Source organism: Vulpes vulpes, unplaced genomic scaffold, assembly GCF_048418805.1.
Source record: "Vulpes vulpes isolate BD-2025 unplaced genomic scaffold, VulVul3 u000000698, whole genome shotgun sequence".
Lineage (NCBI taxonomy): Eukaryota > Metazoa > Chordata > Mammalia > Carnivora > Canidae > Vulpes > Vulpes vulpes.
This window is the reverse complement of record NW_027325792.1, coordinates 406,700-430,379: the sequence shown is the minus strand read 5'-3', so window position 1 is coordinate 430,379 and position 23,680 is coordinate 406,700. Positions and strand designations below refer to the sequence as shown.

The following is a 23,680-nucleotide window of genomic DNA, read 5'->3' as shown; positions in this document are numbered from 1 at the left end:
CTCCATGCTGGGAGCCCGACGTGGGACTCAATCCCGGGACTCCAGGATGGGGCCCTGGGCCAAAGGCAGGCGCTAAATCCCTGAGCCACCCAGGGATCCCCAAGAAGAATAATTTAAATATGTAGTATTGCCTTCTCTGTATATCTGTACTAAGCAGGTGGTAGGAGTAAGCCTATGCAGCTATCTCTGCATTTACTTGTAGAACCAATTATAGAAATAATTATGAAAGCGAATGCAAATAGGTATTCACTTGGCATAGAAAATTATTTTAGCAATGAAATTCTTGAGTTTCCATAATACCACTGAAATATATACGCGCATATATAATACATACATACCATGTATGTATATGGTATGTATATGGTATGTATACCAAGCACACACACACACACACACACACATATACATATATACAAATATATGTTTAAGTGGTCAGAGGGATTCTCCTCTTTTCTAATTTTATCAGCTTTCTTTCTTTTGGCATTTCCTTTTCTTTATTCAAAAACTCCAGCTTTCATTTCAGTCATGAGCAAGTCTAGGAGTTGAGCTAAAGTGGCAGGAGATGAGTGATAGTAATAGGGAGAGAAATCAAGAATGAAAGGGAATTGGTATGACTAAGCCTCACCCATAAACGGCCCCTGCACCAAAGTCCAGAATAGTCTCGTGAGTGTGTGTATGTGTAAAGAAAGAAAGAAAGGATAAACATTAGGTCCAACATTATTAGTACAAACGTGAGATAAACATAAATCAGAGAAATACATTAAGCAAATCTTCAGTGGCCAAAATGAGGGGAAAAAGTGGAGTCACTCATCTTTTGGGTACTCTGGGACACGTAAGAATCTCTGCCAAAAGACTCGGTATTTCAAGGACAAGAGATTGAAGAGCCTAACGTGAAAATCTCTTACGTAGGTCTGGGGGTTGAAGTTAAACTATTGATAAGAACAGAGAAATTCCACAGAAAGAATTTAACCAAACAACCGATTTCTGGTTTCGTACCTTCACATTCAGGGTCCAGAGTTCTCTAGAAAGGCACACCCCCAACAAAAGATTTAGAGAGTCTGAATATAAAGCCTTGCTAAGCAGTTATTCAAATCATACTTATCAAACAAATGAATAAATCTCGAGTGAGAGTCAACAGAAAGCCAAAGAACAAGATTCTCAATAATAACAATAATACTAATGATTAATAATAATAGAGCAGCTATCTCGTAATATCGCAGGGTCACGCCCCCAGCGGAAGGCAGGTGCCAAACCGCCGAGCAACCCGGGCGTCCCATATTCTGTCCATTTTAGAGATGAGAACACTGAGGCCCAGAGAGCGTCAGGAACAGTCCCACCGGCTCCCGCGGCCGCCTCCAGCCTGGCACCGAGCGGACGTCCAGGAAGGGACGCAGCCCCGCCCCGCCCCGCCCCGCCCCGCCCCGCCCCGCCCCGCCCCGCAGGGGGTGGGACTGCGGCGCCGCGCGTGGTGGGCGGGGCTGCCCGCGGGGGCGGGGCGGGGCCGGGCGAGGCCTGGGGCGTGCGCGCGGCCCGGAGGACCCTCCCGCTGGGCGCCCGGCCGCGCGGCGGCGGCTCGGGAGGGGCGGGGCGGGGCGGGGCGGGGCGGGGCGGGGCGGCCGCGCGGGGGGCCCTGACGTCACCGGGCCCTCGGCCCCGCCCCGCCGCGGCTGCTGCAGCCGAGCCCGCGAGCGAGCGCCGCCGCCGCCGCCGCCGCCGCCGCCGCCCGGTCGGGAACGCAGCGCGCGCGGCCATGGCCTCGGGCCCCGCGGGTAAGCGGGTGAGCGGGCGCGGGGCGCGGGGGCGGCGGGAGGGCGGCCCGTGCCCCCGCCCCCAGCGCTCGGCTGACCCGCCGTCCCCCCGTCTCGTCCCACAGAGGCGGACACGCGGCAGAGGCTGCTGCGCACTGTCAAGAAGGAGGTAGGTGCCGGGGGTGGGGTGGCCGGGGGCGCGACCCTGCGGAGGGAGCCGCCGGAGCTCCCCCGGGGGAAGGGTCTCCAAAGGGGTGGGGGCCCGTGGCAGCGGGGCGGCCACCTGAGCTGTGGGGCTCACCTGGTAGGACTGGAGGCGGGTGAGTTGGGGGTGGGGGCCTCAGGTACGGGGTCGATGCTTGGCTGCTGTGTGTAGGGGCGGACGCAGCGGGAGGGCCGCCCCCGATGGGGCACACCCGGGCGTGTCTGGGTAGGACCCCCTCTTGTGGAGGAGCAGGTGGGTGGGTCTCATTAAGGGGAGGCAAGCACCTGGGGGCTGACTGGACTTACTGGGAGGTGAGGGGCTGGGTAGGGCTGCAGAAGGAGGACCAGACTTCGGGAAAAGGGAACGGTTCACTTTGGGTAACACCCCCCATCTCCCCTTCCCCACAAGTCTCAGTCCTTAGAGCCGCCCCCAGGAGCTTGGGGACTCCCTCCCCGAAAGTCCCTGGTCATTGGGTTGCACCATCTGTGGGCCTGTGCCAGGGCGTCTTGGCAGGCGAGTTCCCCTCGCCCACCCCTGCCCACCCCTGCCCACCCCCCCACCCCCGACACGCAGTAGGGTGCGAATCAGGCAGGGTTCACCTGCCCCTCCGCCCCCTTCACTCTCCTTGGGGCCAGCTGGGAGCCCAGTCTAGCCTTTAGCGAATAGCCCTCGACTTCCCGGAGAGGGGCGAACCTGCAGTGGTGGGTTCCTGGGAAGCATGTAGATGCCCGGACTGTGTGTGGAGCACGCTCACTCCTGTGTGGGCGCCGACATGTGCTGTGAGTGTGTGTCTGAGGCTGTCTGTGCATCTGCCTGGAGGTAACCAAGTGTGTCTCCGTATTGCGTGTACATGTGTCTGTGTGTGGATCTGTTTTTGTGAGTATGGTGTGTGACCGTGTGATGCGTAAGTCTCTGCGTGCGTGAGTGAGGCTGCGACCAGGTATGTGTGACTGTATGTGTGTGTGCTGCCCTCCTTATGCTGCCTCACATCCCTCACCTGGGACCCGATCGCTGTTGAGCGGCATCACCTCTGTACCTTGAGTCCTCAGCCCGAGATCACAGATGGCTGTAGACCTTGGGGCTGGCCTGATTGCGTGTGTGTGTGTGTGTGTGTGTGTGTACGCATGCGTGTGCACACACGAGGAGGGTGTCAGCCTGGTGTCAGCACTGAGCACCCAGAAGCCCCTCCCTGCATGGTGGCAGTCAGCCATCAAAGACAGCCTGGAAGAGGGGACCTGTGGCTGCCCCTCCCTCCTCAGAAAGCATGGGCGCATGTTGTGCGTAGGTCTCTGTGTGGCATGTCTCGTGTTGTTCAAAGAATCAGCTCTAGAGCTAGTTGTATATTCTGGCATTTCTGAATAAGGATCCGTAATGAGGGATGTGGAGTTCCTCAGAAAGGTCCAGAACTTTTCAGTTTGGCCCTCTTAGAGGCATTGTGGGACCTGAAGAAAGCTCTATCTAGATAGACCATCTTTCCAACAAAACCTGCACACCTGCAATTTTCTGATGACGAGTTGGTGGAGGGTGTCTTATAGAAACTCTCTCAAAAGCCTTCAGGTTAAAAGCCTGTATGTAGTCTCTTTGTTCATTGTTTAAACCTAGATGTAATTTGTACTCCCCGGAGATTGTCACATGGAATGGCTGTGTTTTCTTTTCTTTTGAAGCGTTTAGTTATTATTCATGAGAGACACACAGAGAGAAGCAGAGGCACAGGCAGAGGGAGAAGCAGGCTCCCTGTGCAGAGCCTGACGCAGGACTCGATCCCAGGACCCCGGGATCAAGCCCTGAGCCAAAGGCAGACACTCAGCCACTGAGCCACCCAGGCATCCCTGGAATGGCTGTTTCTCAGGAAATGGCTTGCTGGTTCAATGGAAGGGGTCTACAGGTAGAAGAGCCTGGGAGCAAGGCGTCAGGGAGGGCAGTGCCTCTCGGTATCTGCTTCTGGGCAGGGCTTCAGCTGGGCCTTTGGCCTGGTTCTGCCAGGAGCTCCCTTGGTGCCCTGGACAAGTCCTTTCCTCTCTCAAGGACTCAGTTTCCACAGCTGGAGAAAGAGGCATTGGTGCAATGCTCCTGGAGGTCCTACCCATGTCAGTCTAGTTTGGAATATCGGCAAGCTGTGGAGGACACGTTGCCTCCAGTGACCAGAGTTGTCAGCTTGCATCCTCTGTCCTGGGAGCAGCCGAGTTTGGGGCTTAGAATGAGCTTTCTGCCTGGCCTAAGGCTGAGGCCATCACTTGATCAGAGGGACCCCTTGGCATCCTGCTTGGTGCCTGAAGGGGTCAGGGACAGAACCTCGCAAGTTTGGGCAAAGGTCCTTGACCCTGGATCTGCAGTCAGAAGGCAGGTTTATAGCCACAAGTTGGTGGCTGATTCTAAATTCTGCATTTCTCAGGGCACATCATTTCAGTAATCAGAGTTTCCATAGAGTGGGTACTATTCTGTGCCGTATCCTGTGTACACGGTGACTTTATGAGGTGACTGAGGCTGCCCCCATTTCATGGACAAGGAAACCAAGCCTGGAGACGAGGTGTGGATTGCTCAAGAGAACACAGCCAAGAAGGTGCAAAGCCGGGGACTTAACCCCCCAGATCTGTCTGACATCAGAGCCAGGCTCTTACCTCTATATCCTAAACGTGCTCATCCGTGTCTCCACGGCACCACAGTCTCAGCTGTGGATGGAATGATTTCCATCTTACAGAGGTGAAAAATGGCCCAGACGGGATAAGTGATTTCTCAAGGGCACAGAAGCAGTCAAGGGAAGACAAGTTCAAGTCTTCTATGAACCCCTTGTTCAGCATGGGTGCCCCTAAGGGCGTGGCGATGAGTCCATGCCCCACCAAAGCAGACCTCCTCTCTCCTTGCCTTCCTCTGCCCACCTCTTGGGAGAGCATCTTGTCCCAGTATCAGAGAGCCAGTCTTCAATGGAATGGTGGAGGCAAACTCTTTGCGTAGAAATCTGGGAGTCAAGTCTGCTCTTCCTTCTCCTCATCTTTTGGGTTCAGAGAAGTCACATCCCTGCCTGTCATAGCCTCATCCAAAGGTACCTCCCGTCATTCTTCCTGGAAAGGGTGGCTTAACAGTCAGTTTCTTTAGACAAGGTTTGCAAGCTTGGGCTGAGCCACAGAAGCCAGAAAAGCCAGCAGCGGCTATGGGGCTGGAAGCTCTGTCCTGTGCTGACTCTGGGAGCCAGTACGACTCAGAACCATGAAGCAGGTCAAGAAAGGAGCATTGGGCTCACCCAGAGCTGGGTTCAAATTCTGACATGTTTATTTACTGAAGGGTGTCTGTGTGCCAGACACAGGACTGGGCTCTGCGGATGCAGCAGTGAATAAGAGAAGTCCTGCCCTCTTAGGGCTGACATTCCCATTTTGGTACACAGATCCTGATAGACATTCTGAGTGTAATTCAGAGGATTATGACAGCCTTTGCGCCAAGGTGTGAAGGAGAGGTACTTGGCACCACAAGAACATACAACAAGGTCAAGGTGGCCCAGGAAGGCGCCCTGGAGGAAGTGATGTTAAGAAGATACGTGAAGGGGATCCCTGGGTGGCGCGGTGGTTTAGCGCCTGCCTTTGGCCCAGGGCGCGATTCTGGAGACCCGGGATCGAATCCCACGTCGGGCTTCTGGTGCATGGAGCCTGCTTCTCCCTCTGCCTATGTCTCTGCCTCTCTCTCTCTCTCTCTCTCTCTGTGTGTGTGTGTGATTATCATGAATAAATAAAAATTAAAAAAAAAAAAAAGAAGATACGTGAAGGATGAGCACACCTTTAAGATGAAGGCAGGAGGTGGGAAGACAGAGGAGAACCATTCCTGGCAGAGGGAACTGCATATACAAAGACTTTGTGGCTGGAGGGAGCACCGTGAACTTGAGTGATGAGAGGACTCTGAAGTGGCTGGAGGACAGAGAGGAAGGAGCATGGTGCCAAATGCAGAGGGGCAGAGCAGGAAGTCCTATCCTAAAAGCACAGGGAAAACGGATGGGGAGGACAGGAGCTAGGTGGAGGAAGAGGGCGGAGCTAAACTTGATGGCTTGTAATTGCACAGCCTTAGAGGGGCATCTGTCTGTACCTTCACAAGGGTCTGAGTTTCAGTTTATTCCCAGTGAGGATGAAGATCACTTGTCAGGATAAGCGATGTGAAAACACCCACCACATTAGCCTGAGCTGCCTCTGGGCAGGCATCTTATTTTTTCTGTCTCCCCAGTGTCGCCCAGGAGATAGGGTGGCCTGGGTGAGATTTCCTGCAGTTAAACCCAATCAGCTCTATTCTGGCTCCACCCTGGCTCGCTTTGCCCTCCCCTCCTTTCTCCTCCCAGCCTCCAACCCTTAATTTTGTTTTGGTTCCCAGAGTGGCAGCTGCGGGGACTGGCTTCTTGTTGCCATGACGACTGCCATTAAAGGAGCCAGCCACTTGAGCCAGGTTGATAACGGAAGCCAAGTGACTAACTGCCTTGTTTTCTTGCCTTGGGCTAGGCCTGGGAGGCCTCTTAATTGGAAGAGACAAAAGCAGGTGCTTGAGGGCAGGAGGACAGACCCCCGGGGGAAGGAGGCAGGGGGATGAGGCCAGTGCTGGAGAGGAGGCTCTTGTGGACCTCTGCAAACTGGAGCTGGTATGAGAGCTGCCATGGGGAGCCCTTGCCACAGCGGCTGAGCTGGGCGCGTTTGGGGAGCTGTGCCTTCCAGCCTTGGGACAGGGTAGGGGTGTGACGGGATGGTGGAGGAGGGTTTCACATCCTAAGAAGATTGGAGGAAGTGAGAGAATCAACTGATGTTTCTACTGAGATCCCTGTGGTGCTTCCACTTGGATCTACTTCTTCTCAATAAAAGAGGGGCAACAGTTTTGCCCCCCAGGTGAGGTTGCTGGACAACGTATAGGTCATCGAGTTAAATTCGAATTCCAGATAAACAGAAGTAAAGTGCCTAGTGCTAAATCTGGCAGCCCTAGCCCAGGGGACATTTGGTAATGTCTGGAGCCATTTCTCGTCAAAAACGAGGGTGTGACTGACATCTAGTGGGTAGAGTCCAGAGATGCTGCTCAACCTCCTGCGATGCAGAGGACAGCCCCCCTCCCCCCCCCCCCCCCCCCCCCCACCAAGAAGTGTCAGCCCAGACTGGCACTGTGGTTGAGACGGAGAAACCTCTGTGCTGGAAAACTCCTTCACTTCTTCATGACGGCCCAAGGAGGGAGGATACTTGTCTCCTTCGCTCCATAAAGGAGGAGCTGGAGGCACAGAGGGGTTAAGCAGCTCACTTTAAGGTCACACAGCCAGTCTGTGGAGAAGCCAGGATTCAAATCCTGCTTTGTCAGCTCTGAAGGGTGGCCTCACAGAGGTCCAGCAGAGTCCCCGGAGACATGGCTTGAGGTCAGGCGTATGTAGGGGAAGAGATGGGGCAGCAAAGGCCCGCTAGATGCACCCTGCTTGGGGCTTTGCTCCATTAGATGACAGGGAGCTGTAGAAAATTTATGAGCAAGGAGGGTCTTGCTTGGACTTGGACTTCAGAAAGTATCAGCTGGTAACAGGTCCAAGATGGAGCTTTTTGCCACTTTTAGAAGAAAGCTTCCTCCTTTCTTTCCTGCCTCCTTCCTTCCTTTCCTTCCTTTCTTCTTTCCTTCCTCTCTATCCCACCTCCTCTCCCTCCTTCCATTCCTGACGTTTTTTGCTGCCTCCTTTCTTCCAGGAATATTTATTGAACATCAACTATGTACCAGGTACAGCTCTAGGAACTGTAGAAAAGGTGCAAAGCGACATCCCTGCTCACATGCTCTCATGAAGCATAGGATCTAGTTGGGGGACAGATAGATAAACAATAAATATATGCAGGCACCCCTTGGAGATATCGTGGGTTCAGTTCCAAGCCACCAGAAGAAAGCAAATATTGTGATAAGTCAAATCGAAGGAATTTTTTGGTTTCCCAGTGCATGTAAAAGTTGTGTTTACACTATAGTGTAGTCTATTAAGTGTGTGAAAGAATTATGTCTAAAAAAATAATATAATTATTATATTTTTAATATAATCATCTTAATCTAGAAATACTGTGTTATGTCACATATTACAATTAATTTTATTTTTATTTTATTGTACATATTGTATACATGTTTTAAGGGGAGTGGGAGGTGAAGGCTTCCAAAAAAAACCATTTTACTGTTAAAAAAAATGCTGACCATCATGAGTTTTCATAATCACTGATCACAGATCACTATGACAAACATAATAATAATGAGAAGTTTTGCAATATTGTTAGAATTACCAAAGTGTGACACAGAGTCAGGAAGTGAGCAAATGCTATTGGGAAAATGGTGCTGATACAGACTTGCTTGATGCAAGATGGCCACAAACCTTCAATCTGTAAAAAGAAAAAAAAGAAAAGAAAAACAAAAGTAGTGTCTGCAAAGTACAAGAAAGCAAAGTATGCCTGTGTTAGAAGTCACAAATGCTGTGAGGAAAATAAAGCTAGAAAGTGGGTGGAGAGTATCTGGGTAGCTCAGTGTTTGAGCATCTGCCTTTGGCTCAGATCGTGATTGCGGGTTCTGGGATCAAGTCCTGTATCAGGCTTCCCGCAGGGAGCCTGCTTCTCCCCCTGCCTATGTCTCTGCCTCTCTCTGTGTGTCTCTCCTGAATAAATAAATAGAAATCTTAAAAGAAAAGAACGAAAAGAAAAAGAAAGTGAGTGGAGCGGAATGGGCAGTGCTTTCCAGAGGAGGTGGTCAGGCATGGCCTCTGATACTATGACATTTGAGCAGAGACCTAAAGGGAAGGAGGGAACCCTGCTGACCTCTGCAGGAAAGGTGTTCCTGCCAGAGGGAACAGCATAGGCAAAGGCCCTGAGTCAGGAACGATGAATAGCAAAGAGGTCAAGGAGCCTGGAGTGGAGTGAACAGAAGGGAGGAGGAGACAGGTCAGAGAGGGAGCAGGAGGCCATTCCTGCAGGGTCTTGTGGCCCCCCCGGAAATGAGACGGGACCCGTGGGAGAATTTTGAACAAGGGGAGAAGCATGAATTCATCCATGTTGCGGACTGCTCTGGCCACAGCCGAGCAATAAATGCAGGGCACAAATCGGGGGCACAGAGTCTTTAGGCAAGAGAAGAAACTTCGCTGTTCTCTTCTGAGCTTTCAATTCTTAGGCTAGAAACCACAGCGCCTTACTCTGCCCCACTCCCCCACTGGCCAAATAGGGGTTCCAGAAATACTTGCCAGTCAAGTAGATGCAGGAATACTGGGTGTGGATATTTTGGGGTTCTCTGATGCTTATAGGGTTGACTCAGATCAGTTCACGTGTGTCGTGTTTTCAGGCTTAAGCTGGCAGAAATTCTCCTCGTGAATAATGCAGCCACATCCGTGCGGTGTGTTTTGATGCTTTTTTCAGGTCTCTGGCAATGCGGCTTCCAGGAGCTTTTGCTAGCACAGGGCCTGGTGGGCTTTAGCACCCTGGTTTGATGTGAGGAGGGTGGCAGGTGGGGCCTAGCTTTCCGGCTGGGTTATGTCTCCTGTGCAGTCTGGCTGGGTCTTCCCTGCAGTAACCTCTTGAAGGGCTCCGGGAAATGGTAGTGTAGCATTTGTTGCTGGTCGGCAGGTAGGAAATGGCATTTGTGCACCCCACTTGCTGGCTGCAGACCCCAGGATGGGAAGTGAGGACACCAAAGACCTTGTCCCAGCGCTGCCCCTAACCACCTGTGGCCGCCCGCAGTTTCCTTCTGCCTATGCCATTCTGCTTTCCAAGTGGACGCAGTTGGACAGCTCCAGGATTCTAAGAACCTCAAACCATCAGATTTGGCCAGCATCCCTCCCCGAGAGCCAGGTCTCTCGCATTTTCTCAACAAGGAATTTGCCAAGTCTGTATTTAAGACCTATTAAAACTCGGTCACTGATAAGACCATCTGGGAATCTTCGTTCTGGTCAGGAAAAGCAAAGGCTCAACTAAAGGCATTCTAACAGGATAAAGATTTTTTTATTTCTTAAACAGTATTTACTGAGCATCTTATGGTGATGGCCTCATTTAATTGTCATGAAGCCACACAAAGTGGATAAAACACTGTCCCTTAAAGGTAAGGATAGTGACACACGGAGATGGCAAATAAGTCACCAAAGGTCACCGACAGTGTCAGTGGTACAGCTTGGATTCTGGCTCTGGAACCGGGCTCCGCATCACTCCGGAGCTGAAACCAATGACCTATCACATATGGTGATGAGCTCCTCTGAGCACGTGGAGTTGGCAAAAGGTCCAGGCTTTGGAATCGGACAGCCTTGTGTTCCAAGTTTGAGTCCTGCCATTTAGTGGATGCTTGGACCTTTCCAGCTTTGGTGTCCTCGTGCATCAGGTGGCGAGGGTATCCTGTACCGCGCAGCACTGCTGCGATGCTATCACTGCCAGGTATTCACCAGTATTTATGAAGGGACCAGGCAGAGTGCTTGGCTTACCCATTTAAGAGCAAGATAGAAATCAGTCGCAGAAGGACATTGTGCTGCCCTGTCTGGTCAGTCACATGAACTTGTAGATGTTCTCAGTGTAGGATCTTGCTCTCTTTGGGTAAGCCCCAGGCTGGGGGTGCTGCTGCCACAGGAGCAGTGCCGCAGACTGGGAAGAGGGTATTTCTTGGGGTCCAAAGGAACGAGCCCTTGAGCGGGGGTGGGGAAGGCTGAGTCTTGCCTGGCTGCCTCAACATCCTGAGGTGGGCAGTTGGATCTTCCCTCTGGGTCTGCTTATTCATTGGCCTCGTGGCAATAATCCCTCAGCTGAAGAAATTCTGACGCCCTTGTGAGCTTGCGGGTCTTGTCACTTAGCCACCGCGAGGCCCTGGATGAGCAGCTAAGTGCTGAAGGCCAGGGGGAGGCAGTGTACTTTTCCTTGAGTAGTAGAGGAAGACAAGAAATAAATAGATTCTTGTGCTTTTTCATTGGACAAACTTGAAAGAACTCAGTTTTGTAAAGGACAATAACCGTTCCTTTGGCAGTGAGTCTCCTACTTAAAAATCAGAGAACGGAAGCCTCAAGACTTGAGACTTGATGATACCTGGGACCTTGACTGGATTCTTCTTTAATTTTTAATTTTTATTATTTTTAATTTTTATTATTTAATTTTTATTATTTAGTAAATTACATTTAATTAGAATTATAGCAACTATCATGCATTTGTTTCCTTCTTTTTGAGAACTAGACATCTTTACAACCACCATTTATTAAATGCTGCTCTAACTTGCTTTGTTTGATCTCATTTAGTGCTCAAAGCGAGCTTCCTATAGAGCAGGTACAAATAGCGACTCTTCTTTACTGATGAGAGAAACTGAAGCTCAGAGAGGTTAAGAAACTGGACCAAGGTCACACAACTGAGACGTAGCACGGCGCGGTATTTTAGCCGGCTCCACCCATTTCAACTTGGATGATAACTTGCTAACAAAACCAGCTCAAACAATGAATAAATATATGAAGATCAAGCCAAGAGGGAAAGAGAGCCTTAAGAAATCGACGTTATGGTTTCAGGGGTTTGGGAAGTTTGGAGTGAGGCCAGCTTCAGGTACAGCTCTATCCAGGGGTTCCAATGATGTCATCAGGACCCTCTGTGTTTTCTGGTCTCTGCACTGATTTTCTCTGTGCTAGCTTTCTGCTTTGTTGGTCTCTGTGGGGAGGGAGAATGTTGCCCAGCTCTCAGGTTACAACCTGCCAGCTTGGCATCAGCAGACAGAGAGCTTCGCCTTCCCCCCCCAACCCCCCTGCTGTGGTTCTCCTGGAAGATTCAGGATTAGGTTTCATTGGACCTCCGCCCCAGTCACATATGGCTTTTGCGCCAATCACTCTGGGACTCATCGCTTAGATCTGTCAAGCTGGAGGGATGCTGTGGGGTCAGCCCAGTGAGAGGGAGGGAGGGGACCCAGAGGAAGTCCAGGTGACATGACCAGGCAGGGACATGGGAACGAACTAGGCAGACAAGACACAGATGCCTGCCTGGGCAGGGTGAGGGCCCCAGCATCTGGAGCTCAGCCCCGCGGTGCGGAAGTGACCTCCTGGGTGCTAGGTGTCTGTGGGATCTAGGGGCCTGGGCAACCCTGAAGTTATGCAGACACTTTGTACTTGTTGTAGGGAGAGAGTATCCTCAGTACGTCTCTGAGGTCCACAACCCCAAAACCCAAATGCGGTTCAGAACCGCTCAGCAAGATGCTGGAATTTGAAGATGAATACAGTTTCCCCGATCTCGGCTTGCTCAGAAATGAAATGCTCCCTAGTTTGTAACCCAGTGAGCCCTCCAAAAACAACCACCCCTAACAACAATCATAATTAGCATTTACCGGGCACCTACTGTGTTCCAGACCTGCACCATCCAATTGGAGCCACTAGTGTTACATGTTTATATTTAAAGGAAGTAAAACTCAAATAAAAAAATCCTGTTGCTCAGTTGTCCCAAGTTTCAAGTAGCCGCATGTGGCTAGGGATCCCGTTTTGGACATTTTAGGCACAGAGCATTTTCCAGAAAGTTCTGTTGTGTCCTAGACATTGTGCTAAGTGCTCTACATCCATGAACATATTTCAGTCTTAAAACAGCTCAGAGGGGTAGGTCCTATTTATTATCCCTTTTTATAGAGGGGAGTAAATTGAAGCACGAAGGAAGTGAAGTGACTTACCCAAGGCCACACAGCTGGTGAGGGAGCAGAGCCAGGGTACTCACCCAGCCCTTGGATGTGATGCTTGGCTGCTTTTCCTCCCAGTGTAGGCTAGAGGTGGCTAATGTGTTTTCTGGCTCACCCTGTGCTGTTTGAAGCAACCATCTGGAATTCGTGTTCTTATCTCCTGTAGCTGCCCAGACCCCCAGAGAGAATTGAGGCCGCTCCAGCGTCTGTGCGTGCCTTCCTGATCCACAAGGCCCGTGGGTCTGAGGAAGTGGGGCATGTTGCCAGGGGAGCCGCCTCACACAGCAGCAGAGCACCCAGGAGAGGGCTGGCCGGTCTCCAGGGCGTGGGCTGGGAATGTGAGACACGCAGGCTGTTTTCTCCGGGAATGGAGGGGCGGGGGATTGACTGTCTTCACAGTTCCATCATCTCCCTGAGTGGCTGTGTGCGGGAGGTGTAGCTGGGGGGACCTTTTTGCCAAAATGCCCCCAGGTGAATGCCCCAGAACCAGGCACTTGCGTGACCTTCTCGTCAGGGGGTGTCTGAGCACCTGTGCAGGGCACCTGTGTGAGGGAAACCCAATCTCAGCGCCCAGAACGCCCGCTTCCAGGTCAGGGCAGGTTGGCCAGTCCCTATACTCTGAGGGAACGATGCGTGGTGCCTATTTATAGCATCCCAGAAAAGGGTTAACTGGGGCTGTCCTAGCAGCAGCCCACTGAGAAACAGGCTTTTGCTTCCCTTGTAAGGCCCACAGCCATGTTTAGGGCAGGTGCTAAGAGGGAAGACTTTGCTAGCACTAGGACTCTGAAGATCCAGGTGCCATGGCTTCATCACCTATGTCCCCGCCCCCCCGCTCTCTCCCACAGGCACAGATGGGGCTGCAGAAGGACCGTCCTGTGTCTCTGCTTTCATTATCCATCTGTGTGGATGTGGAGGGCAGGGTGGAAGTGTGTGGGTGGGAGGGTGGGGCAGGGCTGTTCTGGAACCGTGTATGAGAGAGAGCAAGAGTCCAGGAGAGGAAGCTTTGATCCGTTCACCAGCGGCTACTGGGCTCTCGCTGTGTGCCAGACGCCTTCAGACCCCTTCTCTGAGAAGGCCCCAGCCCTGTGCAGGCTGCGATGGGCTGAGGGCAGGGAGGAACCCATCTGGAAGGAGGCCCTTTGCCTATGTGCCGGAGCGTTGGGATCCCTGCTGACATCCTACAGTAGCAGCAGAGCACAGACAAGATATTTCCTTTTTTACTTTCTTCTTTTTTAATAATAGACTTTATTTTTTATAGCACGTTTAGGTTCACAATGAAACTGAACAGAAAGTACTGAGATTTCCTATACATCTCTTTATCTGCCCTAAAAATCCTCTGCGCTCTGCTGTTCATCCCTTTCTGCCCCCAACCCCTGGCAACCACTGATCTTTTTGCCGTCTCCATGGTGTTGCTCTTTCCAGAATGTCCTGCAGCTGCATTTGGACAGCATGTAGCCTTTTCAGATTCTTTGGTTTCAGTAATACGTGTTTCAGGTTGAAGGTTTCCCTCTTGCTACCATGATTCTCCATTGGAGACCTATGTGCAGAGGGGAGAGGGAGCTGGGTGGTACTGGGCACACCTGGGGAGGTCAGTGGTGAAAAGGTTTGGCAGGGCAGAGGTGGACCTGGCTGGTGCTGCAGGGCCAGGACTTCAGGAGCAGGGAGTTGGCCACCTGGGACTCCGAAGCTGGAGATGATTCAGATCCCAGCCTCTTCACGGACCAGATGGTCTCCATCCCTCCTAGCTCAGCTGCCTCATTGGGAAAATAGAGTAGTAGCAATGGCACCCACATGGCATGCTTGTTATGAATCTTTGGGGCTCATGGATGTGAAGCACCCACGTAGCTTGTGGGATGCACCAATACGTATTGAATGAATAAATGGACCTACTGTGTGCCAGGCTCAGTGCAGGGCAGATGGTCGTGGGTTCGAGTCCCCACTCTGCCATTCAAAAGCCATGTGCACGGGCAGCCCCGGTGGCGCAGCGGTTTAGCGCCGCCTGCAGCCCAGGGCATGATCCTGGAGACCTGGGATCGAGTCCCACATCAGGCTCTCTGTGTGGTGCCTGCTTCTCCCTCTGCCTGTGTCTCTGCCTCACTCTCTCTCTCTCTCTCTGTCTCTATGAATAAATAAAATAAAATCTTTAAAAAATAAAATAAAAAAATAAACTTAAAAAAAAAAGCCATGTGCAAAAAAAAAAAAAAACAAACAAACAAAAAAAAAAAAGCCATGTGCTCTTGGGCAAGTATTTGACCTCACCAAGACTCAGTTTCCTCATCTGTAAAAATATGCACCCACACCCATCTCACCTAATTACCCTGAGGATTCAATAAAATAATGCCCCAAGCATGGTGCCAGGCTCAGCGAACACCTCATAAATAAGTGTGTAAAGCACTTACTGTGCGGCTACCACTGTGTTAAATGCTTTTGATGTATTATCTTATGCCTGTGAGGCAAATACAGATACCCATTTTACTGATGGGAAAGATTTGCCCAAGATTCTGTGCAAGAGCTGGGGTTTGAATTCTGGAAGTTTGACTCTAGAGCCCAGTGCTCATAGCTGACCATTGGAGCTTGGAAGTGGAGGAGGTCCCATCAACTTTGCCTAGGGGGTGGGGGGTGGGGGTGGCTCGGGAAGGAGGGCAGAGGACACCTTAGTGAGTCCCAGAAGATGCAGTGGTTTTGCCAGAGCTGGAGATGGAGGTCGGAGTGGGTGAGGATATCAGGTGCAGGGGACTGCACAAAGCACAAAGCAAAGGCAGGGGTGGGAATCCTACAGAAGGAATGGCACAAGTGACCGAGCTGGGCGTGGGAAGGGGCGGGGAGGGGACAGGATGTGGCAGGAAAGGAAGGTAGGGCCCCATGGTAGAAGCAGTCACAGCTCGCAGCCCTGTTCCAGGCCTTCCCAACTCACCTCCTGTGCGCCCCCTCCCCCATAAGAAATTAAAAAATAAAAAGCCGCCAGCTATTTCCATGTCGTGCCTTTCCCTGCCACATTGTCCTTCCATCTGTTCCTTCCTTTGAGCTCTAGGGTGGCTGGGGGGGGCGGGGGCAATTGCAGGGGCAGCATTTTCCTCCTCTGGTTTAGAGTTGGAGAAACCAGAGAGTTCAGTTCTGTTTGTACCTTAGATCTTGAGCATCACCTCCTCCAGGAAGCCCTCCCTGACCGCTAGACCTACCTCATCAGCTCAAGTTCCTTTGTTATTCTCCAAGAACTAAATTCTTTTGCTGCAGGGAACTGGCCTACTTTTTTGTTGTCATGTACCCATTTGTTGTACTTGGTTAGTATCTGTCTCTGTAGACTGCCATGTCCACAAGGGCAGGGATTCTATCTGCTCGTCATCTTGTACCAAACTCCTAGGAGGTGCTCCATAAATGTTAAGTGAATGAGGGACAGCTGTGGTTCTTGTGAAGGGAAGTGCTGGGAAGGCAGGTGTTGGCAGAACATGGAAGAGGTACATTTATCCCTGCTTGGGTATGGAGAGTCCAGGAAGGCTCCCAGAAGGAGGTGACACCTGGGCTGAAGCCTGAGTTGCACTTAGCTAGCTGCAGCATGTCGGGAGGGACCCTTGGCAGAAGGCATATGTGGGCAAAGGCACACCCACGGCTGGGTCTGAGGGCCCGCGGTCCGAGGCGGGGCTGGACATGCTGGCCTGCTAGGGCATGTGCATCTCGCCCTCAGCATCCAGGAGGCCCACCCGGGAGGCAGAGCTGACCTCTGCTCATTCCCCTCTCCTCCTCACTTTGCCCAGATGCTGCGAGCTATTTTTAAAAGTCACCCTGAAGGCGGTCCAGACACCCTAAATGAACCGGCCTTTCCACTGTGAGTTTCTCGCGGCCGGGAGAGGCAGGGGGCCTCCATCTCATTAGCTCCTGCTGGCTCAGCATTACTCACCCAGCTGCACTGCCAGGCGCCAACCACCCAGGACCCCAGCTGGGGTGAGCTGTGCTCTGAGCCAGCACCGAGGCAGCAGGACTTGGAGGAGCAGGTGGCAGCTCGGCTGGTTTTTATTTTGGCCTAATGTGAGCCACAGGCACAGTGCTGGGTGCTTTATGCCAGGGGTCCCTGTGGCCAAATCCAGCCTGTGTGTGCACTGCCCTTAAGCCAAGAATGGTTTTTACATCCTAAAAAGGGGTGTGAAAACGAGAGAGGATGGGACATAGACGGTATGTGGCCTGAAAATAGGTTTGACAGATTTAGCAAATAAAAATTCAGATCGCCTGCTGAAATTTGAATTTCAGAAAAACCAGAGAATCTTTTAGTATAAGCCTGCACAGTATCTGGTACATACTTAGACTAAAAGAAATTCCATATGTATTTGAAGTTTAGATTTCACTGGGCAGCCTGTGTTTTTATCTGGCGGTCCTGCTGTAAAACCTGAAGTGTTTGCTCTCTGACCCTTCACAGAAAACGTTTGCCCACCCTGGCCTTGAACACAGAGCAAATGAGATCAGGTGCCAGAGGGCCTTAAAGACACTGGAACCAAACCTGATGAGCATGAGCTGCTGGCGTGTGTTACTAATATAATCAGAGTGATCGATCACCCAACATAGATTGAGCACCTCCTGTTTGCCCAGCGCTGTCCTAGAGATGGACAGTACACACATAAGCGTGCAGGTGTATAGTGAAAGTCAGGCCGTGATAAATTCTAAGCAAAAGTATACAGCAGCAGAAGGGGGTAGAGAGTGACATGCATGAAGCTTTTACACTGTGTGGTTCTGAGCTCCTGCTCCCATTCTGAGCGCTGTGCATGCTTTTTTCATGAAATCTGCACATAGCAGCCCTGACAGGTGGTATATCATCTCCATTTCACAGATAAGGAAACTGAGGCCTGAGGTCATCCAGCCAATGGCAGAATTGGAATTTGACCTGAGCCTGGTGACTCCTGATCTCCTATTCTTACTGGCTTTACTAAGGTGCCTCCCTTTATAGGATGCCAGCTGTATTATGCTGGGTCCTGTTAGAGGCCCTCTGCTGATACTTTCCATAATCCTTATGGGAGCCTTGCACGCTGGGCTGTATTATTCCGATCCAGGCATAAAAGCGGTGAGCACGGCACTGTGTGGAGAGGCAGCCGGGAGTAGTGAGTTGATCTGGAACCTAGCAGGGTTCCAGGTGGGCCACGTGAGGCTATCTGGGTATCAGTGGGCAGGTGGCAGGAATGGGGTGGGGAGAAGGCACGGCAGGCCGGGGAGCCCCCAGGAGCCCCGTCTTCCTGCTTTTCGGATTGGCCTCGGTTTCCCTGCCTGCCTTCCTCCTGAGATTGATTACTTCTCCTGTGTGCTATTGAAATATTTGCAGGTGGAGGGTGGGAGGGCGGGGCTGGTTCCTGAATTTGCAGGGTGGGGCTGACAGGGGTTGATGGTCTGAGATCCCACGAGCAGGGGTGGGGCCAGGCCACTGCCCCAGAGGCCAGTGAGGTCCTAAATAGCCCCTGGATGGGAAGCTGGGGTAAGTGCATCGAGCTGAAGGGCCCCATAGCTCACACTCATGAATATCTACTGTGGGCCGGCCCTGAACTAGGCAGTCCCTATCCTCTAAGACTGGCTCCTGTTTGTAGAATCCCTACCATGTGCCAGGCACTGTCTCCACAGGGCTCTTGCAAGGCTCCCGTTACCCAATGAGGCAGGGACACTATGATCATCCACCCTATTTGACAAGTGAGGAAGCTTGTCCAGCATCATGAGTGGTCAAGGATTCGATGTCAGGTCAGTGACTCCACATTCTGGCTCCTAGCCTCTCCACTGCCTCCTAACATCCTGTCGTTAGAGCTAACAAGCTGGTTCTGAAGGAAGTGAGCTCCCCATCACTGGGGGAATGCAAGCAGATGTTGGAGGACTCCTTAGAATGGGTGCTAGACAGGGATGAAAGCTTCCTGACCACTGTGACCTTTGAGGTCTCCCTGCCCTGAAGAGGCCCCCACAGGACATGGGTGGCAGAGTCCGGTCCGGGTGACTCAGGACTCCTGACTTGCAGTTAGTGCTTCTTTGGTCTCCATGTTGGGCGAGACCTAGGAATCCCTTTCTCATAGGTTTCTCAGCACTTTGGGATTTTAGAGGGCCTGACCCCTTTCTGGGCAGGGCTGGAGGCATTGCTGACTGTGAGACCTAAGTTCAAGAGGTCCTGACCATGCCCTTTCCTGGTTTTGTAACCTTAGGGCAAATTCCATAAACTCTTGTGAACCTCAGTTTATGCAGCTTTAAAATGGGGATGATGATGTTCCTGTGAGGATTAAACAAGGTATTCTGTACAGAGACCCTGGCACATAGTAGGTGCTCAGTAAACATACTCTCTCACTCTAAGCTGGGCAATAACAAAAGCATTTTGTTCAAAATGGCCTCCAACTTCTGCTATGAGACAAAGTATTTGTTAGAATAAAGGCCCTGGGTCTGATCGTGCCTCCTCTGCATGACCTGGGGTGGTTATCGAACAGCTCCCTGCCTCAGTTTCCCCATCTGGGAAAAGGGAATAATTCAGTAATCCACTTCATTTGGGTTGTCACGCTATATACAGTTCCAGGAACACAGTGAGTGCTCAAAAAATAAAAAATGGCAGCAAGCTTTAGCATCATGAAACTTCTACTATGTCCTAGCCAGGCCTGCCCTTTTGCAAACAGCAGCCCATTTAACCGTCGCCCTGGACACGAGGGGTTGAGCCGGGATGCAGATGGAGGTCTGTGGGCCTCGAGTCCCAGCGACCACAGCCACTGCCTCTGTGCTGCCTGAATCACACATGATCCCAGGGCTGAAGATTAGAGAAATCACAGAGGCTGGGGAGGGGCCGGGAGGCCACCTGCCACTGCCACCATGCCCAGACCACCCCAGGTCCCTCACATCTGTCAGCTTTCACAGCCGACTGAGTCCAAGCTCATGCCTGGCGCCTGAGAAGGGAAAGGTGGTTGAACTGAATTTCAGAGGCCTTCTGTGGCCCTCTCCCTCACCCCCACAGGTCTGGCCAGTTCCCTGGGGATGGGGCCCGCCCTCGAGGGTGTGGGTCACAGCCTCTTCCTGCAGCCCTTGCTCTCTCCTGGGAGGCTCTCAGCGTCCTTCCCAGGGAGACTTCCGCCCCACCCCGCTGCCTTTTTAATTTCCTCTTCTGGCCTCAGGCTGGCAGCCTGTTACTAACTTCTGGAGACGGGTTCTAGCCCACAGCTGGGAGCCAGCAGAAGTGGGGGGCACCTCACTTGTCAGGGCCCCTCCCCAGGCTGAGCACTACCCACTACCCACGGGTGCTGCATTTGCACCTCCACCACCCACCCCACCCCAGATCCATCCCTAGGACAGGAGTCCTGGAGCCAGCCTTCCCTGGGGATTGCCCTTCCTGAGTTTCAGAGTCCACAGCGATAAACGGACAACCTTCTCCACTCTGCAGAGTTTGGACTTGAGACAGCGCGTGTGTCCAGTCTGGGTAACGATAGGAAACAGAGGATTCCCCCAAAGGGAGTACAGTAAGGTGAATTTAATAAAGGCACTACTGACCAAGGCAGGGTGGGGTGCGCCAAGGATGCAGCACCCTGTGGTGGTAATAGTGAGGAAGCCGCAACTGTTACCTCCCCTAGTCTGACATGGGGCCCAGGAGAGGTGGCCAGAAGGGGCTGGCTGTGTGGGGAAGGTCCCAGACAGGAGCCGTGACTGCTGAATCTCTTCCTAAGGATTTTGGCACAGCTTCCTGTTTTCTATCCTCTCGCACCTCCTGCTGCCATCTGAGCTTGCGTGCGATTTCCTTGGAGAGCTTGATAAACATCCTGGAGTTGCTGATTCCATGGGTCGGAGGCCAAGCATTTGTGTCTCTACCAGGTCCCACCTGGTGCTGGTGCTGCTGGCCCTGCTGGGCAATGTCACATTTGCCCTGTGCCTGTCTTAGCTTGTCCTACCTTTTGGCTCATTGGAGTGAAAGGTCGTCCTGGGCAGGACTGTTTGACTCCATCCCTGCTGCTCTGTGCCCTCAGTGCCAGGGCCTCCTGCCGAACTGCATTCATGAGCATTTGAACTGTTTACGACGACGTCTCCCTGTTGACTGTTGCTCACATGTGTGCATGCTTTGGCTTGGCGGTCCCTGAGTGGAGGCCATTGTGGAGATGGAGGTCAGCATGCAGGCTTATTTGGGTATGCCTTTGGGATTGACACCCGGGGAGCAGAGTGAAGCAAGCAGGAGAGGGCCAAAGGAGAAGATGGGCCACGGGGCTTTCATGGAAGCGCCACGGCGAGTTCCCAGGGAGCTTTGTGGCCCTTCAAAGCTGTCCCAAGCTGGGGCGAGGATGCCAAATCTTCAGGGCCCGCCTGCTCCAGTCTCTGGGTGAGGGCCACCCTGGGAAGCAGTGAGACCTTGGGGCAGGCTCTCCCTGTGGCTGAAGTAGTCCCCTGTCCTCTAAGGGACTGGCAACCCCTCTAAGGGTTCTCCAGCACCCCCCTAAGCAGCCTCCAGTCCTGAAGGGTTCTGTGGGGCACACTGTGATACCTACCATGTGATCAGCTCTTGTCCAAGGGGCCAAGGAGGGGCCAGTAGCCTTCCCTGGACTCCGTGCCCCAACCTGGAAAGCCCTTTTGCTCTCCCTCAAGCACACAGGAACCCCCCCTCCCAAGAACTCTGCCCATGGTTTTTGCCAACAGCGGACTTCTGAATCTTAGTTTTGCTGGGCCAGGCCATCATGTAGCAGAGAGAGGCCGAAGCCCCCAGACTCCACCCCGGCTTAGGCTGAGCTGGGAAATAAGAGCACCAGTGTTGCTATGAACCACAGACAGTGGTTAGGGGGTCCTCCCGGCCTTCTGGAGAGAGGGAGAGTAAGAGGAAGGGGTTGTTTCCTCTGTTGTGTCACGGAGGGCGGTGACCCCAGTAAGTGCATCTGACCCCTGTTTCTGGAGTGGAGTGGAGTGGGCAGAGGCTCCCCTTGGAGTCAGATTGCCCAGCGTAGAAACCTCAGCAGGATGACCTTGGATGTTCTGACCTTGGCTAGGTAGTAACCGATACCTCTGCATTTCATAATTTTCTTGTGAATGAAGTGGGTGGTAGGGGCCACCTGGGAACCATGCTGTGGGGATTATGTGGGGCTTGCCGCGTGCCTCTGCTCAGACTGGCGTAGCAGAACACCACAGATAGAGTGGCCTAAACAGACCTTTATTTCTTGCAGTTTGCCAGCTGAGAAGTCCGAGGTCAAGGTGCTAGCAGATTCAGCTCCTGGTCAGGGTTCTCTTCCTGGCTTGCAGGCAACCACCGTCTCACTTTGCTCTGATTTCTTCCTCTTCTTTTAAGGACACTAGGCCCATCCTGAGGCCCTTGCCTTCAGGACTTTGTGTAACCCTGATTACCCCCCCCCCCCCCCCCCGAGGCCCCACCTCCAAATACCATCACACCAGGAGGGGGAGAATAGGGCTTCAGCATGTGACTCCATAATACCATGTGTGCTTACCACAGTGCTGTGCAAGTGTGTGTAAGCTAGAGCAGCATTATTATTTTCAGAGACAAGCCATTGGCTGAAACTTCTAGAGTAGCATCAAGAGCCTGGGTTTCTGCTCCTGCCTCCTGTACACTGTGTGACCTTGGGCTGGCTGCTTAGGCTCTCTGATCTTCATTCTCATAAAAATAGGCCCACCCCGCACAGGGCTGAGGAGAGGGTACAGTGAGTTAATACAGGTAAGCCTAGGGATCCCTGGGTGGCGCAGCGGTTTGGCGCCTGCCTTTGGCCCAGGGCGCGATCCTGGAGACCCCGGATCGAATCCCACGTCGGGCTGCCGGTGCATGGAGCCCGCTTCTCCCTCTGCCTGTGTCTCTGCCTCTCTCTCTCTCTCTCTCTGTGACTATCATAAATAAATAAAAAAAAAAAATTAAAAAAAAAAAATACAGGTAAGCCTAGAACTCATTCACTCGTTCACTTATTCCTCCTCTGGCAGAGAAGTGCTCCGCTGGGGGGATGAGGACGTGGAGCGTGATGGTGAGGATGCTGACGGTGGGTGTGTCCGTCTGCCCCGGCTGCCATGACAAGCTACCACACCCGGGGGGACCTGAATGCCAGATATTTACGTTCTCACACTTCTGGAGGCTGCAAGTCCAGTATCATGGTGTTGGCAGAATTGACTCCTTCCGACGTCTGTGAGGGAAAGCTCTGTTCTGGGTGTTCTCGTACATGGCCCTCTTCTCCCAGGATGGCGGACTCTTCCCTCTGTAGTGCTCTGTGCTCAGACTTCCTTTTATAAGGACACCAGTCGTACCAGGTGAGCGCCCACCCTAATGACCTCATTTTAACATAATTAGCTCTTGAAGACCTTGTGGACAAATAGATGACATCCTAAGGTACTCGGGGTTAAGGTTTCAGCGTATGAGTGGGGGGCAGGGATACAGTTCAGCCCCTAACATCAGGGAGGCCACAGTTTGCAGGCTCTGAGGCAGATGAGGCCCTGCCCTCAGAGCATTTATATCCCAGAGGAGGGAGACGGTACGCAAAGAAACAGGACAGGAATAGTGTAAGTACCCTGAAGGAACTGTAACGAGGAATGGATGGAGTCACGGGGAGGGCTGTCTCAGATAATGGGGTCAAGGAGGGAGATGACATTTCGTGTGACATCTGAAAAGTGCAGAGCAAGCACCCGAAAAAATGCTTCAGGAGAATGTGAATTGTGGAGCTCTTCTAGGCCACAGGCCTCAGACTTAACAGAAGACGGGGTGAGGAGGGTATGAAAGGAAAGCAGTTATCAAAACACTGTGGACGGCCTGAGAAGCCCAGGAGGAGCGACACAGCCCTTTGGGGTGACCACACCCGGGTCGCATTTGGGTCTCCCGTCCAGCTGCCTCTGCCTTCCAGGTGAAGCAGATCATGGAGGAGGCCGTCACACGGAAGTTTGTCCACGAGGACAGCAGCCACATCATCTCCTTCTGTGGTGAGTCCGTGGCCTGTGGCCTTGAAAGTGGCTTCTTTCTCTATGGGCTGACCTGGGGGAGTGGCATCTTTGTGCAAGCAAGGGTTCTTAACTGCTTTTTTGCTTTGTAACTCCAACGTTATTTTCAGATTTCCAAGGGGCCCCATTAGGGAATTTGGAAATACAACAATGTCTCCAGAAGACATTAAGAATGGCCCCCGTGCAACCTACGAAGGGTTAATCACTGTTGATGCCGGAG

General features: G+C 52.4%; 1 protein-coding gene and 1 long non-coding RNA gene across 2 annotated transcripts in view; one reads left to right on the top strand and one right to left on the bottom strand.

The window, feature by feature from the left end:
* The first annotated feature begins 1,625 nt into the window (after window positions 1-1,625).
* LOC140597378 (small G protein signaling modulator 1-like) overlaps window positions 1,626-23,680 on the top strand; it is a 28,521-nt gene continuing 6,466 nt past the window's right edge. The window contains exons 1-3 of the mRNA XM_072745642.1: window positions 1,626-1,769; window positions 1,874-1,917; window positions 23,367-23,442. Of these exons, the coding sequence (XP_072601743.1) occupies window positions 1,751-1,769; window positions 1,874-1,917; window positions 23,367-23,442 (139 nt within the window). The 5' untranslated portion in view covers window positions 1,626-1,750. The remainder of the gene's footprint in view (window positions 1,770-1,873; window positions 1,918-23,366; window positions 23,443-23,680) is intronic.
* LOC140597383 (uncharacterized) lies at window positions 7,943-12,828 on the bottom strand. The gene is made up of 2 exons (XR_011999233.1): window positions 12,565-12,828; window positions 7,943-10,795 (listed from the first exon to the last, which is right to left on the bottom strand). It is a non-coding gene; the product is annotated as an uncharacterized lncRNA (long non-coding RNA).